Below are 17115 nucleotides of genomic sequence, written 5' to 3'. Positions count from 1 at the left end.
GATCCTGAAACAAGAAAATGTATTACAGAAGGAGAGCCATAGAGAGGCTGAATACACATTCAGCAGTCGGAATTCAGTTGGAATTACTGATTGTTTAGATGTGGGAGTGAGCCAGAGGAAGGAATTTAAAATAAAACCTGGGGTTCTGCTTATGAGGATTGAGAGGGATATGCATCATTAAGGAATTGAATAGAAAAAACAAATTTCAAGGGAAATACATTTCCTGTGTGATTTTTAATTGTAAGTATCTGAGGAACATTTATATACTCACTAAACCATTTGAAATCTATGTTTGGAACCTAACATACAGTTTAGTTGTGCTCCTGGAGACAACCGCCTGCTTCAACTCCCAACCTGACCACTTCAAATTTGTGTAACTTTGGGTAATTAGTTAATAATGTCTTTAAGCCTTAGTGTCTTCATCTATCACATTGACAGAGTGACAATAGCATATACTGTCCCCGTGAGAATGGGATGTGGTAATCTATGAAAAGCATATGAGACATTGCCTAGAGGTATTTTTTTTTTTTGGCAGAGACTATAGGTTTTGTTACTTTTTGTTACTTTCGTTGGCACTATAGAAGAAATTTGAACAGATATATAGATTTATGACCTACTACTAATCTATAGATTATTAGTAGGTCAGAGTAGATCACCAGCGATGAATGAGATTATCTAAGAACATTGTATAGAAGAAAAGAGAGGAAAATTAAAATGACAACGTGATATCTGCGTTTGGGGATTACGTGGTGAGCAGGCGTTCACCTTGCAGGTGAAGGCTACTCCGCTGCAGGGACCGGCGTTTTCTCCCCGCACGCAGTAGGTGATCCACACCTCCCGCCGACAGGAGGAAGAGGATGCCAGCTCAGGCACCAGCTGAGGTTTGGCATTTGCCGGCCGCGGGCGCCGACCTCCAGGGGGCGCCGTGGCCTCGCGCTGTCCGGGCCGTTGCATTTCCGGGCACTGGGGCTCCGCCATCGTCGCCGAGCGCGTCCCCGCCGCGAGCCGCTAATCGTCCGCCGCTCCCGTTACCGGGGCAACCGCGGCGCCTCCTCAGTGTCGGCCCCGATCGTCCCTCCGCGCCATTTTCAAACTGCTCTAGCGCCGGAGCCCGTGCCTGGGCGGAAGGAGCTAGTGGGGGACTCGACGCCTGAGGGCCATGCGGCTGGAGGCGGAGGGAACGGCGGCTGGAGCTGCTGGTGAGTCCGGACGTGGGAGCGAGGGGGCCAGCTGCGGCGGTGGTGGCGCCTTCGCCTTCTGGGCGGTACCCGCGGGCTGGGCTCGGGCACTGCCGGGAGGCCGCGCGGCCGTGGGAGGAAGTGAGGCCAGGCCGGGTCGGACCGGGCGGGAAGGGAGGCGGGGACTCTTCCCACCCACCGCGCTCCCACACCCGCTTCCCGTCAACACCCGAAGGTAAAGTTGCAAACCGGAGATTGGGTGGAGGAGAGCTTGGGCCGGCTCGTCAAGGAGCGTCTGTGTGGGCCGTGCAGACAGGCTTGCTGTTGACCAATGGATCGATTTAAACATTAAAATACCTTCTCAGTGTAACAGTCATCCATGCTCTTTGTAACAAAAATGTCCCAAAGCGTAGGACGACAGCCTTTAATTAACCTTTGCCCAGCTCCTTTGAAGCCTCCCCACTGCTTTCCAGCCTTTACTACTTTGAGTTCAATAAGAAAGGACTCTGAGATAACCACAGCTAACGGATTTCTTTGTTGTCGTTTGGGGTTTCTTGTTTATTTTCTTAACCCCTGTGCACACATACATACAGCATTAAATGTACTGGTTTTCAGACGCCAACCCCCAGAGTTAAGTAGATGGATACTTCTACACATATATGCATGGGGGACCCCCAAACCTAACCTTTTATGTTGCTTTGCTGGAAACTTAGAGTATAGCCACCATATTTGGGTGAGGGGTATGGTGAAAGGCAACAGTTCATGGGTGGGGACGGCCTAACATGTTTCTGTCTGGAAGGATTTTAATCTGTCCTGTGTATTGAGGCCCTGGCCATGATTTATTGATTCATATTCATTCTCATTCTCTCCCCTCCAAAGCAGGATGTGAGGAGGTATTATCTCTGGGTAACTGGAGTTGGTAGCAAAGAGGGGAAATGTTTTGAGTGGTGCACCCCCTGAAAGTTTACACAGTGCTAGTAATACACTTGGATTTGTCAGGTGTATTTCTGATGTCTGCAGGAATTTCCCTAAAAACCCTGCATCACTTAGGTGTCTCTTGTGGAAAGAACCTAGGAAATCTATGAGGAAGCCATTCAAAAAAAGTTAACAAGAACAAAGAGACAGATATACAGAAAGGAGTGACCAAGGAGAGTGACTGATTTAGAAATGATTTGATAAGTTGAGGAAGCATGGTACAGAAACCAAAGTGCTGGACCAGGACTCAGGAGACCTGGTCTCTGATGACTGCCCACCTACTTTGTGGCCCCGTGGTTTTGGAAGAGTTATTTTCTTGAGGCAGCCTTTCCTCATGTTTAAGCAGGGATAATATCATTGGTCTTTCTCCCTCACAGGGTAGCTGTGAGGATCGACTTTTACATATATGCTCACGCATGTAATGCATTTTTTATATATTGTGAAGAACAATAGATGTAAAAAAAAATTTTATTTGGCTTAGAAATACGAGTACTATGACTACAGTTAGTTAGCAAAGGTTAGAAAAGAGCAAAGTTTCTAAAGAAATGATCTTTGGGCTGAGCGTATTGGCTCACACCTGTAAACCTAGCACTTTGGGAGGTAGAGGTGGGAGAATACCTTGAGCTCAGGCGTTGGAGACCAGCCTGGGCCACATAGCAAGACCCTGTCTCTAAAAAAGGTAACAATTAAAATTTAAAAAAAAAAGAAATGCTCTTTGGATAACTCCATTTTAGGGTAGATTGATAGGAATATATTCATAAATATTTAGAAAGACAAAGATAAAAACTTGAACAGAGGTACTTAAGTGTGTCTTTTTTTTTAATTGAAGTGAAATTTACATGATGAAATGCATAGAGCTTAAGTGTACTATTTGAAAAGTACATTCTCTAAATGTATACACTTGTGTAACCACTACCCCAATCAATGTAATATTTTCATTACCCTAAAAAGTTGTCTCTTAACTCTAACGGGCAATCTGCAGCCCGCCTCACCTCCCCAGACAACTGTTGTTTTAATTTCTGGCCCTATAGTTTAATTTTACTTGTTCATCAAGTAAAATTAAACTATAATTTTCATGTAATTGGAGTCATGCAGTATATGTCTGGTTTCTTTTGCTCAAATAATGTTTTTGAGATTCATCCATGCTGTTGATGTGTATCAGTAGTTCCTTTTATCCCTTAGTATTGCACTGTATAAATATATCATACTTTATCCCTTCTGCTGTTGATGGGAGTTTAGGTTGTTTCCAGTTTGGGGCTACTATGAGTAAAGCTCCTGTGAACATTCTTGTAGAGTCTTTTTGTGAATATTTTTTATTTCTATAAATACCTGGGAATAAAATCACAGGGTTATAGTCTAGAAGTATGTTTAACTTTATAAAAAAACTGCCAGACTTTTTCCAAAGTGATTTTACACTCCTGTCAGCAATATGTGAAGGTTCCAGTTGCTCCAGATCTTTGTCAACATTTGCTATTGTCACTCCTTGTAATTTTAGTCATTCTAGTTTGGGAGAAAATGTGCCTTGTTGTTTTCATTTGTATTTCCATGTTCACTACTGTTGAGCACCATTTCATATCATCATTCCCATTCAGACATCTATGTGAGGTGTCTGTTCGAGTCTGTAGCACAACTAAATTATAGTTTTAGCCTAAATTAATGTTCTTATTGGGATGTTTGTCTTATTATTGAGTTGTAAGAGTTCCTTTTATATTCCCTATACAAATCCTTTGTCAGATATTGTGAATATTTTCTCCCACTCTTTGGTTTGCCTTCTCTATTTTAATTGAGTATTTTGATGAGCAGACATTTTAAATTTTGATGAAGTCCAATTTATCAAATTTATCTTTTATGTTTAGTGCTTTTAAAAGAGGCCTCTCTGAGAAGTCTCTGCCTACTTCAGGCTTAGGAAAAATCTTTGTTTTCTCCTAGAAGCTTTAGTATTTTAACTTTTACATTTAGTTGTATGAGGAAGTATTTATTTTAATGCAGTAACAGGAATATCATAAGCATTGGCTTTAAATCTGAATTTTCCAGAAGGCTACCTACCTGAAGAAAAACAAAAAATAATTGCTTCATATTAAAATAATTTTTTCTTCTTATTGTGAAACAACAATCGTAGCTATAATAAGATAATGATGTTTCATTCTTTTCTCTCAGGACTTTAATTTTTGGAAGTGAATAAAACTTCTTTTGGAAGACAAGATGACTACAGCTGTAGAAAGAAAGTATGTTAATATTAGGAAAAGACTGGATCAGCTGGGATACCGCCAGACTCTGACAGTGGAGTGTTTACCTTTGGTAGAAAAACTTTTCAGGTAAAGACAAAAATACAGTTTTCAACCTGTATGATCCTAATCCACTTACCTCATTTCTGGTTGAACTTCATGCTTTGGTAAAGAAAAGGGTAGCTTTTCGGAAAGTCTTTCAATCATGAAGCTTATCTGTTTTTTCCCTGTCCTCAATCCAGGCCTTCCACACTGCAGAACTCTAAAGGCCACCGCTCATGCTGTACTGTTTAAAGTCAACATTTCTGAGGGTTTTCTCTGTGAATGGAATTACAGTTTTTTGGGTATATTTTATAATTGAGAGACACTTTTCCCTTAAGTTCTTTTTCCCCCCTTAAGTTCTATGTCTGCTTCACTGGTCTTCAAATACAGTCATGGATAGTTTCATGACAGGGATACGTTCTGAGAAACATGTCATTCATTAGGTGACTTTGTCGTTGTACCAACATCATAGGATGTGCTTACACAAACCTGGATGGTGTAGCCTACCACAAACCTAGGCTATATGGTCTATATCCTATGGCTTCTAGGCTACAAACCTGTATAGCATGTTACTATACTGAATACTATAGGTAATTGTTAACATAGTGGTGCCTATTTGTATATCTGAACATATCTAAACATAGAAAAGGTATTGTGTTGTGCTACAGTGTTACAATGGCCAGGATCTCATGAGGCAATAGGAATTTTTCAGCTCCCCCGATTATAAATCTTACAGGACTACTCTCCTTCCTATGTGTGGTCTGTCGTTGACCAAAATGTCATTATGTGGTGCATGACTGTATTTTAAGCCTCTTTAGAAATATGTTTTTAGTTATTAGAAAGTTAATGAAATATTTCCTGGTATTTAAATTTTCTGTTCTGTTAGCGATTTAGTTCATACAACTGAGAGCCTTCGGCAATCAAAATTATCTGCTGTGAAAGCTGAAAAAGAAAGTGCCAATTTTGATTTTGTTTTGGAACCCTATAAACTTGAAAATGCAAGATTGAGTAGAGAAAATAATGAATTATACCTAGAGTTAATGAAACTGAGAGAACATTCAGACCAACACGTTAAAGGTAAGTGAAAATTTGGTAATTTTTAAAACGCAATGTCTTTGTCCTTTTTGTTTTAGAAGGAAAAGCTAATGTCTAATTTTAAAACTGTCGATTAGAAAATATAGTAGTCCTACAGCTGGATGGTGTGTGCCTATAGTCCCAGCTACTCGGGAGTTTAAGGTGGGAGGATTGCTTGAGCCCAGGAGTTTGAGACCAGCCTAGGCAACAGAGTGAGAACTTGTTTCAAAAAAAGAAAAGAAAAGAAAATATGGTAGTCCTTCTGCTAATAGCCCCTGAAATACTATAGGGTATGTTGAAGAATTCCTGAGAAGGAAAATAAATGTGCATTATATAGCTATGATAATCACTATATGTGGATTAAATTTTTAGAATTAAAAATTTAATTAAAATTTTAGAATTAAAATTGCCATAGGGAATATTAAATGCTGGATTTGAAGAAATGTTCTTGAAACAACTTTTGTTTTTCCCTTACTGAAAATAGAAGTAGTAAATAAGGTGAAAACCATATATCATGCTGACTGTTTTATAGTCAGTCTTTGAGCTGTCAAGTAGAATAGGATGATATCAAAGGTACTACGGAAAAGATAATTATATGGTTATCTTTGTATGAATTATTCTTATATTCAGTAGAAAACTTTATCTAATCCATGGTATGAATTCATAATCCTTTAGCTTCAGACCCAATTTACTGGATCAAAAGCTATGATGTACGTTAGGCTAATACAGTAGCTGAAAAATAAAGATTCCCTTTTGTGCTTAGTGAGTTATTTGCAGTTTTGTTAATAATAGTAGAAGAAGGAATAAGTGTCAGCTAAAGCATGCATAAGAAGCAGGTGGAGACTTTTAAATTGATACGACTTTTTGTATTTTGTGAAATGGAAAAACTTCATTGGATTTCTTGATCTTTAAAATGGTCTTTGAATCTTTTTCATTTTAAGAGTTGAAAACTTCATTGAAGAAGTGTGCACGTGAAACAGCTGATCTGAAATTTCTAAATAACCAATATGTTCATAAACTCAAACTGTTGGAGAAAGAGAGCAAAGCTAAGAATGAAAGAATTCAACAACTTCAGGAAAAGAATTTGCATGCTGTAGTACAGACTCCAGGTAAATGGATTCCTTCTCGAGACAAATTATACACATTTAATCTTTTAACGATATTAACACCATTGACTAAAATAGGACTTTGGATTGGATTTTCATGCTTAGACTTTAGTGTTGAAAATATATATTGAATAGACTATAAACTTCTTGATTTATTTCTAATGATCCGGGTAGTAATTTATACATGTGCTTAGAAATGTATGTAGTATTAGTTACTTAGATACAAGTAGTCTAACTTTAATGCCCAGAACTTTCTCTAATCAATATTTTAAATTCTTTTTTCTATTATTATTATCATTATTATTTTAGTTGTAAGAGTAATCCATACTTATTAAAGAATTTGGAAATTATGTACTTTCTTAGTTTATTTTACTATTTTTAGCATTATGCTCAGTAGTTATAGAGCAAGAAAAGGAAATGATGGGTCCAGGTGCAGTGGCTCACACCTGTAATCCCAGCACTTTGGGAGGCTGAAGTGAGCAGATCATTTGAGGCCGCTTCGAGACCAGTGTGGGAACGTGGTGAAACCCCATCTCTACCAAAAATACAAAAACTAGCTGGGCGTGGTGGCGCAAGCCTATAGTTCCAGCTACTTGGGAGGCTGAGGTGGGAGGATTGCTTGAGCCTGGGAGGCGGAGGTTGCAGTGAGCTGAGATTGCACCACTGCACTCCAGCTTGGGTGATAGAGTGAGACCCTGTCTCAAAAAAAAAAAAAAAAAAAGATGGGCCACATCCAGAGTTGGTGATTGTTCAGCAGGTATGGGTTGGTGGAAGAATCTCCAATATTAGTGACAAAATCATTAAGATAGCTGAACCATGGGATCAAGATTATGAAATTAAGTGAGTAACAGGGGGCTGCTGGATTATGAGGCTAGGTCAAGACAGATTACAGAGCATGGTGAGGACCAAAAGTAATTTGTTTGCTATGAAGATTGCAGTTAGAATGGAATTTTGGAGTTGAAGAACTAGAAGCCAGCAGAGTTCTGAGTGATGACAAAGGCCCAAGTGTAGTCATCTTATTGTGTACCTGAAGTTGAGGGGAGAGGAGACTCCTGAGAGTGGACAGATTAGAACTGTGAAGCCAGATGGGGGAAGACTCAGTGGAGCGTGAGATAGTTTAGTAAATGAGATAGATGGACACGGGGACTGTGAGCCAAAGGCAGAAGAGACAGAGAAAAGTGGGAGTCAACCTTGAAAGTAACTAGAAGATTAAGGCAAAAAAGAGGATAATCAGGTTTCCTGAGGACAGAATGGGATAGACTCCGGAGAGATTCAATATGTGTAATCAATATAGTGAGTAAATGTAGATTTGGGAAGTAGAGGAATTCTCAGACTTCTCTTTCGAGTGAATGAGTTAGGTGGAGGATGATACTATTTGTTAAGTTAGAGAATGTGGGAAGCAGAGCAGGAGTCCATTTTTGGATGTGTGGAGTATGCTATACCCACAAGACATTCATATCTAAATTTTTGGCAAACAGTGGGATATGTAGATCTGTTCTCAAAAGTGTGGGCCCTGGTGGAGATGCAAATTTAAGAGTCATTGGAGTCTCATGGTAATTGAAGCTATGGGTGTAGTAAGAATTATCTAGTGAGATTATGTAGACTGGGAAGAGAGGAGACCCAGAGTCAGATGCGAGGGAAATTGGTATTTAAGGGACAGGTGGAAGAAGACAGTTTCTGAAAGAAACTGAGGAGCCACCAAGGAGGAAAACCAGGAGGTAAAGAAAGAAGGAATGGTTAGCTTTGTTTCGGTGTGTGAACAAACAGGTCATTTAAATACTTTTGGCCCAGTTTTCTTATCCTTAAAATTCCTTTTGTATACTCCTACCTCTGTAGGAGTATACAAAATTTGTTAGAATTCTAATGAGACAAAATTGTGGATTATGTTTGTTCTTCACAAGGATCTGCTAGTTTTTCAAATACACTTCTAATCTTGGCAAAATCCTTAAAGAGATAAATTGTCCATGTATTTTTGACCAAGACAAGATATATCTAGCCATAAGAAAATTTAGTCCTACTACTTGTAAAGATTAAGAAAACATTCCCTCCTAATTCAGGTTATAGTATGACTTTATATTACAGATGACATTCCATTCATTCTAACTTTGCTACTTATAATTTCAGTTATCTGCTATGTTGATATTACCTAATAACCACGCGTATTTTAGTTCTCACTGCCAGTTTTCTGCTAGTGATAATTTCTTGAGCTCATAATAGTGAACAGCACAGGCACATTCAGCTTTTTTTTTTTTTTTTTGAGATGGAGTTTCACTCTTGTTGCCCAGGCTAGAGTGCAGTGGCGCAATCTTGGCTCACCACAACCTCCGCCTCCTAGGTTCAAGAGATTCTCCTGCCTCAGCCTCCCAAGTAGCTGAAATTACAGGTGCCCGCCACCACGCCCAGTTAATTTTTTTGTATTTTTAGTAGAGACGGGGTTTCACCTGTTGGCGAGGCTTGGTCTCGAACTCCCAACCTCAGGTGATCCACCCGCCTCGGCCTTCCAAAGTGCTGGGATTACAGGTGTGAGCCACCATACCTGGCCACATTCAGCTTTTAAACTTGCCAAAGTCTTATCCCCATCTAGTGGGCAAACATATTAAGCCTGGGCATATATGCCAAGCTTGCAGGCATATAAAACTTGTTTGATAACCATGTCTTGTTGAGGTTTTTAGGAATGCGTTGTTTAGTTAAAGATCAGGGTGGATATTTATATATTGATGGAGAAAATATTTTCTCAATATGTATTATGAACTGCAGACACACTTTATAACCGAAAGGCTAACCTGGAATATTTAATTCTAAGACATGGTTTTGTTTCTTCTTAGTTTTTTAAGACACTCATTCTTTTTAGGTGGCAAGAAAAGAAGTATTGCTTTCAGGCGCCAGCGTATGCAAATTGATGAACCGGTTCCTCCCTCTGAAGTCAGTTCATATCCAGTTCCTCAACCAGATGACCCTTACATTGCAGACCTCCTACAAGTGGCTGATAACAGGTGCATTAAATAATTCTTTCTTTGCTTGAGTTAATTGAGCACTCAATTAGCTATAAGTTTCTTCATAGGAGGGCTTTTTTTCTTCTTAACTGTTGTCTCTCCAGTGTCCAGCACAGAACTTTGCACAGGCACTCAGTAAATACTTTCAGATTGATATAAAATGTTTTTACTTGTTTTTGAAACTTTGATCAAATAGATCATATATCTAAGGTTTCTGTTCATACTGGCTTAAAAATTAGTGCCATCAAGAACCTGTTTAAGTAGAGCTGCTTTGACATTTTGTGTCATCTCCAAGTAAGAGGTATCTTTTGCAGGAATCTTTATTGCTTCAGATTTGTGTCAAATGTCAGTTAAATATGAAGAGATTTGTAACTGGATTTGAAATTCCTTTTTTAATGATTTCTGTAGCTCTGTGTTTATATTTCCTTACATTTGAATCATATATAAATTCCATTTGATTGAAACGTTATTAAACCTCCTGGACAAGGCACTGTGTAAGTGTTCTGAGGATATAAAGATGAAGACGATGGAGTTTCTGCTTTTGAGAAGCTTGTAGTCCAGTACTAGAGATGAGATGAGAAATTCACAAAACATCATTAAGAAAATTATAAGAGGCTCAAAGGAATGGATGAGCACTGGTCTCCATGGTAATAGCTGGAGAAGCATTTCAAACTGTAGAATACACTAATGGAAATAGTTCATGCAAGTAGCTTTTTATTTTGTAGATTATACAGAGAATGTGGGGGGTTTTATTAATCTCAATAGATAAATCTAAAAAAGAGCACTGGGACCAGGTGCAGTGGATCACGCCTGTTAATCCCAGCACTTTGGGAGGCCAAGGCAGGAGGATCACTTGAACCCACGAATTCGAGACCAGCCTGGGCAATATAGTGAGACCTTTTCTCTACAAAAAATTTAAAAATTAGCCGAGCATGGTGGCATGCACCTGTAGTCCCAGCTACTTAGGAGGCTGAGGTAGACAGATTGCTTGAACCTGGGAGGCAGAGGTTGCAATAAGCTGATATTGAACCACTGCACTTCAGCCTGGGACACAGAGCAAGACCCTTTGAGCTACTGATTAGGATCTCTTCACTCAGTTGTCACATGATATTTTTGTATAGTTACTTGACCTTAACTGGGAAGTGTTTTATTCTGATAATCTAGGACTTTTCAGACAATGTGTTTGTATTATTTAGGGAATTATTTGGGCTGCGTAAGTGACGTTAGTCTTTTTTAATTGTCCTGTTTAATTTATATATGCACATTTTGTTTGTATTCAGAGTCATTCATGCATTTATGTGAGTGCAGTTGCATACATACTCTTCTCCTAAACCTAGATTAGTAGAAAATGTTGGTTCCAGTTAACATGAGGTACAAGCCGTATCCAGCCTCATTTACTCCACCCCATGGAAAATCTCTTTTAAAAACAGACCTGGGGCTGGAAGCACTGTGGTTCACGCCTGTAATCCCAGCACTTTGGTAGGCCGAGGCAGTAGGATTGCTTAAAGCCAGGAGTTCAAGACCAGCTTCGGCAATGTGGAAAAACTCTCTCTCTACAAAAAATTTAAAAATTACCCAAGTGTGGTGGCATGTGCCTATGGTCCCAGGTACTTGGGAGGCTGAGGTGAGAGGATTGATGGAGCTGTGGAGGTTGAGGCAGCAGTGAGCTGTGATCGGGCCACTGGATTCTAACCCGGGTAACATAGGAAGGCTCTGTCTCAAAAAAGAAAAAAAAGCAGACCTGGCTTCAGGCTTTGTCTTTCCAATATGAAAATGGATTAATTATGTCATAATGTATCTGAACAATTCAGGTAATTTGGACAAAATCTTGATTCTTTTAGAATTAACAAGTTTCAGAAGGAATAGGGTTATTGCTGTAGTTACATATGATCCTTCTTCCCAGGGTTTCAAAGTAGTAGTAGACAATACAGGGTTAGGGTCAGAAAACACATTTTAGTTTCTTATTTCACTTACTAAGTCTGTGAATTTTGGAGTAAATCTCAGTTTTCTAAACCTAAGAATTGGCAGCAGTACCTCAAAGAATTTTCCTGGGGATCAAAATGCAATAGTGAGGTGTTTCTTGCACAGTGTATCTGAGTTTCAAATTGTTTACTACTCAGTTTTAAATCTGTTCTTACAAACCAACTCTCCGTGATGATGTACTATATTTTATGTTGATTTGGGAACCCTTTGGCACAGTACGTCCTACCTCTTTGAGAAGCTGAAAATATAGAATTTATGAAATAACACATGTAGCTTCGTTTCTTATTTTGTATTTCTTAACAAAAGTATATTGGCATTAATTTAAAGTGCTTTTCAGGATTCAAGAACTTCAACAGGAAGTCCACCAGCTACAAGAAAAGTTAGCAATGATGGAAAGTGGGGTGAGAGACTATAGCAAGCAGGTAGGATGTTTATTTACTTGCATAGTAGGGATTGAGATAGGTATGCTGTGATTGTAAATAGAATTGGGTTATATTTGAAATTACTGAGTTTTTATACAGCTTTCATCTTTTTCATCAGGTTTGTTAATAGAGTTAATAGCTGGAATGGCTTAGTGGCTTTACTTACTTAGCCTGTCTCTTCAAAAAATTTAAAAATTAGCCAAGTGTGGTGGCATGTGCCTATGGTCCCAGGTACTTGGGAGGCTGAGGTGGGAGGATTAATGGATTGAAGAGCACTTATTTACTCCATTCTTTTCACTATTCATTGAGGTGAATAGTAGTTTTTTGTTTGGTTTTTCTTTTAGCTTAATCATCTATCTCCCCAAATATAATTTTATAACCATATACTGCTTTCATCTCAGGAGACATTTTATTAAGTGTGCTATGTTTTATAATTGTATTTTTGCGATTTCTCTACTCTTATTATACATTTTGTCATATTGAACACTAGTCTCTTAGAAAGTTACTCTTTTGTGTTGCCATGTTTTTTTGTTTGTTTTCTCTATAAGCACAAGTCCTCATACAACAGTTTTCTGAAGAATCGGGAGAATTAGTAGATGCAGAGTTATATTATAACCATAGCAAGCTTTGTCTTTTCATAATTTCTATTGATGTCTTGGCTAAATTCTGATTTGGGTAATTATAGGCTTGTTTTCTTAATGTGCTTCCTGAAGGTTAAATTGGGTAACATGTTTTTCATTTTCTGCATTGATGCATTTTTTTTGAGTGATCTGCACACACAAATATAGATGTGACTTAGGTGTTGGTATAACTAAGTCTTTAAAGTGTTTTGAAGATTAATTGGATAAAAATAGAGTTAAAGAAAATTGACCAGGCGTGGTGACTCATGCGTGTAGTCCCAGCACTTTGGGAGGCCGAGGCGGGTGGATCACTTGAGGTCACAAGTTTGAGACCATCCTGGCCAACATGGTGAAACCCCATCTCTACTAAAAATACAAAAATTAGCTGGGGTTTGGTGTATGCCTGTAATCCCAGCTACTCAGCAGGCTAAGGCAGGAGAATCTCTTGAACCTGGGAGGCAGAGGTTGCAGTGACCCGAGATTGCACCACTGCACTCCAGCCTGGGTGACAGAGACTCTGTCTCAAAAAAAAAAAAGGAAATCATAATGTCAACCAAAAAACTTACTTCATGAAGAGATGTTGAAAGTATCCAATATGCACAAGAGTTTAATATTACTGGCATTTTTTCATTTTATAATTACACTTTCATTTATTTCAGGTACTTTGTGAACATTAACTTCTTACCATCTCTGTGAGGTGGCTGAGGTGTTTGGAGAAAACAGCTTGACTATTCTGATTAAAGCCACCAATTTATTGTGGTTTGCAATCTTAGTTGAGCTTACTCTGCTGCCTATCAGTTATTTGTCTTTTTTTGCTTGAGTTTATTCTTTCTCAGCACATATTCCAGATTTTGCTATTTTTAAGCTGTTTTCCCAACTTAGAATACCCATCTCCAGCCGGGCGCGGTGGCTCACGCCTGTAATCCCAACACTTGGGAAGGCTGAGGCGGGTGGATCACCTGAGGTCTGGAGTTGGCGACCAGCCTGACCAACATGGAGAAACCCTATCTCTACTAAAAATACAAAATTAGCCGGGCGTGGTGGCACATTTCTGTAATCCCAGCTACTTGGGAGGCTGAGGCAGGAGAATTGCTTGAACCCGGGAGTTGGAGGTTGCGGTGAGCCGAGATCACACCATTGCACTCCAGCCTGGGTAACAAGAGCGAAAACTCTGTCTAAAAAAAAAAAAAAAATCCATCTTCTGAGAATGTCACCTTGTCTCAACTTTCTATCTCTACCTTTAAAATTAGCCATATTTGCACTCAGGCTGTCTTAAGACTTAGTGGGCAGGGTATTGTTCTTCCTGTTTAAGGCTGAGTTGCCTGTGCTTTTGACCCCATTTCCTCTTTTTTCCTTAGGACCTTACTTTAATCAATTATTCTTTTTTTCTTTAACAAGTACTTATATAACCACTTTACAATGATTAATTAATTTAATCTTCATAACAATCCTGTGAAGATGTACTTCTATTGTCATAGCTAACATCCCTTTTAAAAAACTCTTACTTTTTTGTTCTGAGATGGAGTCTCGCTCTGTCACCCAGGCTGGAGTGCAGTGGCGCGATCTTGGCTCACTGCGAGCTCCACCTCCTGGGTTCATGCCATTCTCCTGCCTCGGCCTCCTGAGTAGCTGGGACTGCAGGCACCCACCACCACGCCTGGCTAATTGTTTGTATTTTTTAGTAGAGACAGGGTTTCACTGTGTTAGCCAGGATAGTATCGATCTCCTGACCTTGTGGTCCTCTCACCTCGGCCTCCCAAAGTGCTGAGATTACAGGCATGAGCCACTACGCCCGGCCAAAAAACTTCTTTAACTACCTCCCCCTCTTGAGGATTCCTTCTCTCTCTCTATGCAGACTTCTCCAAAGACTGTCTTACTTGATATCTCCATTTCTGTCTCTGCTTCTCCACTTCCTGCTCACTCCTTAACCTATTGTAGTCTGTCTTCCGCACTCACTAGGTGAACTGGTCTAGTTAATTACATTAGTAACATTAATTGCTAGATCCAAAAGGATACTTAAGTCTTTATTTTCTTGACCTACTCTGTGGTATTTGATATTATTGATAATTGCTCTTTGAAACTCTTCCATGACTTCATTGTTTTCCAGTTTTCTTTTTTTTAAGCCTCTTATAATTTTTTTTTTTTTTTTGCTTTTTTTCACCTGTCCACTCCTTGAAATATTACTGTTTTCTTGGATTCTGTCTTTGACCCCTTCTCCTCTTCTGTATCTTTTCTCAAGTGTCCTCACCTGCTCTCTTGGTTTAAAATACTGCCTGTATATTGGTGACTCCATCTGTCTCTGGCTCAAACTTCTCTGCTGAACTCCAGACCCATATACCCACCTTTACACTGGGCATTTCCACTTGGGTGTAGTCTTTTTGTACTCATATGCCTTGTACTGAACTTTTTCTCTTCTGGTTTCAACTCCTATATTCTCTACTTTGGTTGGTAGCATCAATGTTTGCCCAAGTGCACATTCTGTGTTCTTCCTAGATCTCTTTCTCTTGCCTTCACATACCACTCACCAAGTTCTGTCATTTCTCCTGGCTAAGTGCTTCTTAAACTTATTTCTTCAGTTCTATCCTCTACCACTGTTTTATTTTAGTTATTAATTGTTTCTAATGCATTTCTGCATTAGGTCTCCCTGCCCCTGCCTCTGTTTTTATTCCTGTCAATTTCATCCTTTAGTCCAGCATAATCGTAATTAGTTTTGTCCTAATTCTTCAGACATCTCCAACTACTAGATCCTATGCACATTACATCCAGTCATACCAAGCTATTTCTGCTGTCTCAAATATTCCATGTTTTTTGCTCTTTGGTATGTTTGGAATGTTTGGTTATTTATTTAAGAAAACCAAAGCTTGGGCCAGGAGTGGTGGCTCACGCCTATAATCCCAGCACTTTGGGAGGCCGAGGCGGGCAGATCACCTGACGTCAGGAGTTCAAGACCAGCCTGGCCAAGATGGTAAAACCCCATCTCTACTAAAAATACAAAAATTAGCCAGGCGTGGTGGCACATGCCTGTAGTCCCAGCTACTCAGGAGGCTGAGGCAGGAGAATCGCTCAAACCCGGGAGGCAGAGGTTACAGTGACCCGAGATCATGCCACTGCACTCCAGACTGGGTGACAGAGTGAAACTCTGTCTCAAAAAGAAAAAGAAAGCCAAAGCTTGAAAGTGTGAACCTTTCCAAATTCTTACATAAATAACAGATAATTAAAGTCACCCCAGTTTCCTGTTCTTTTTAATATTGAGATTCAGTAGCAACTTACTTTTCTTAGTGTGTTACACTCATTCATTTATTCTACCAGGAACTGAAGTAGTTTAGATTCAGTTCTAGTACTTGAGCATGTGTATAATCTGCTAGCAAGTTTCTTTTTATATAAACATTGTTAAATCTTAAAGGAGGGAAAAAAATACAAAAATTAAATTAGGAAGAATCTATAGTAAAAATACATATGAAAGATATATTGGCAGTATGTCTGTTGAGATTTTCTATGTAATTTATTTTTGTTCTACATTTATGCATATAATATATGGACACAAATATGAATGTTAATCTCTTGTATACATTGGGACATAAGAAAATATATCCAAATAAATATTTGTTCAGTGTTAATCATTCGGTTGAAAACCAGATTTTTTAAAATGACAGCATGACTATATCTTCAGATTGAGCTAAGAGAACGAGAGATAGAACGACTGTCAGTTGCTTTGGATGGTGGTCGGTCCCCTGATGTCCTTTCTCTGGAGTCTAGAAATAAAACCAATGAAAAGCTTATTGCTCATTTGAATATTCAGGTAATGGCTTTTATAATTATTTCACTGAGTGTATATAATGGTGTTTATAATAAACACTATATGTTTATAATAGTCTATGGGTTTGTAAAAGTGGCAAGAATTGTTCACTGAGGTATTATTTGCAATAGGAAAAATTTGATAGAACCATAGTATCCAGAAATAGGGTGGAGTTATTGAAAAATCATGTTTTCAAAGACTAATGAGGCAGTAATTAACATGCACCATAACATTAACAATTTAAAGGAAGAGAATAAACTCTGGGCACATGATTGTCAGTTTGCTTTTAAGAAAATGTAGATATGGACTTGGAAAGAGAAAACAAAGAGAATATACCAAAGTATACTAACAAAGCTTATCTTTGTGTGGTGGGATATTCTCCTTTATGGTTTTCTCTTTTTCTTTTTTTAAATTTTTGTGAGTATATATTTATTTTATAATGTAAAAATTTAAAAATGTATATAAAAATTAAATACCTAGCTTTTATCTACTTACGTAATGGATTCCTTTGCCGTGCATTTGACCTAAGGCTGAAAGAGCAGGAGAGTTCCATGCAGCATGACACATGAACTTTAGACTAAATTTTGGTATGACAGAGTTGCCTGGGCTACAAACAGAATATAGTAAGTAAAAAATATCAACAGTAGCTCTAGAGGAGTGCTGTCCCATAGAAATATGATATGAACCATATATGTAATTAA

General features: G+C 38.8%; 1 protein-coding gene across 4 annotated transcripts in view; it reads left to right on the top strand.

Moving 5' to 3' along the window:
• The first annotated feature begins 536 nt into the window (after positions 1 to 536).
• CEP135 (centrosomal protein 135) overlaps positions 537 to 17115 on the top strand; it is an 85999-nt gene continuing 69420 nt past the window's right edge. For 2 of the 4 annotated variants that reach the window (XR_008502000.1, XM_054484396.1), the window contains exons 1-7: positions 537 to 1199; positions 4311 to 4468; positions 5307 to 5497; positions 6436 to 6603; positions 9452 to 9593; positions 11914 to 11998; positions 16289 to 16417. Coding sequence is in view for 3 of the 4 variants with exons in the window: in XM_054484396.1 (XP_054340371.1) it covers positions 4356 to 4468; positions 5307 to 5497; positions 6436 to 6603; positions 9452 to 9593; positions 11914 to 11998; positions 16289 to 16417 (828 nt within the window). In the remaining variant the exon portion in view is untranslated. The other 2 variants (XM_063664544.1, XM_063664545.1) reach the window with 2 other exon arrangements.

Source organism: Pongo pygmaeus, chromosome 3, assembly GCF_028885625.2.
Source record: "Pongo pygmaeus isolate AG05252 chromosome 3, NHGRI_mPonPyg2-v2.0_pri, whole genome shotgun sequence".
NCBI classification, from domain to species: domain Eukaryota; kingdom Metazoa; phylum Chordata; class Mammalia; order Primates; family Hominidae; genus Pongo; species Pongo pygmaeus.
The sequence above is the reverse complement of the archived record's forward strand: the minus strand, read 5'-3'. Positions and strand labels throughout refer to the sequence as shown.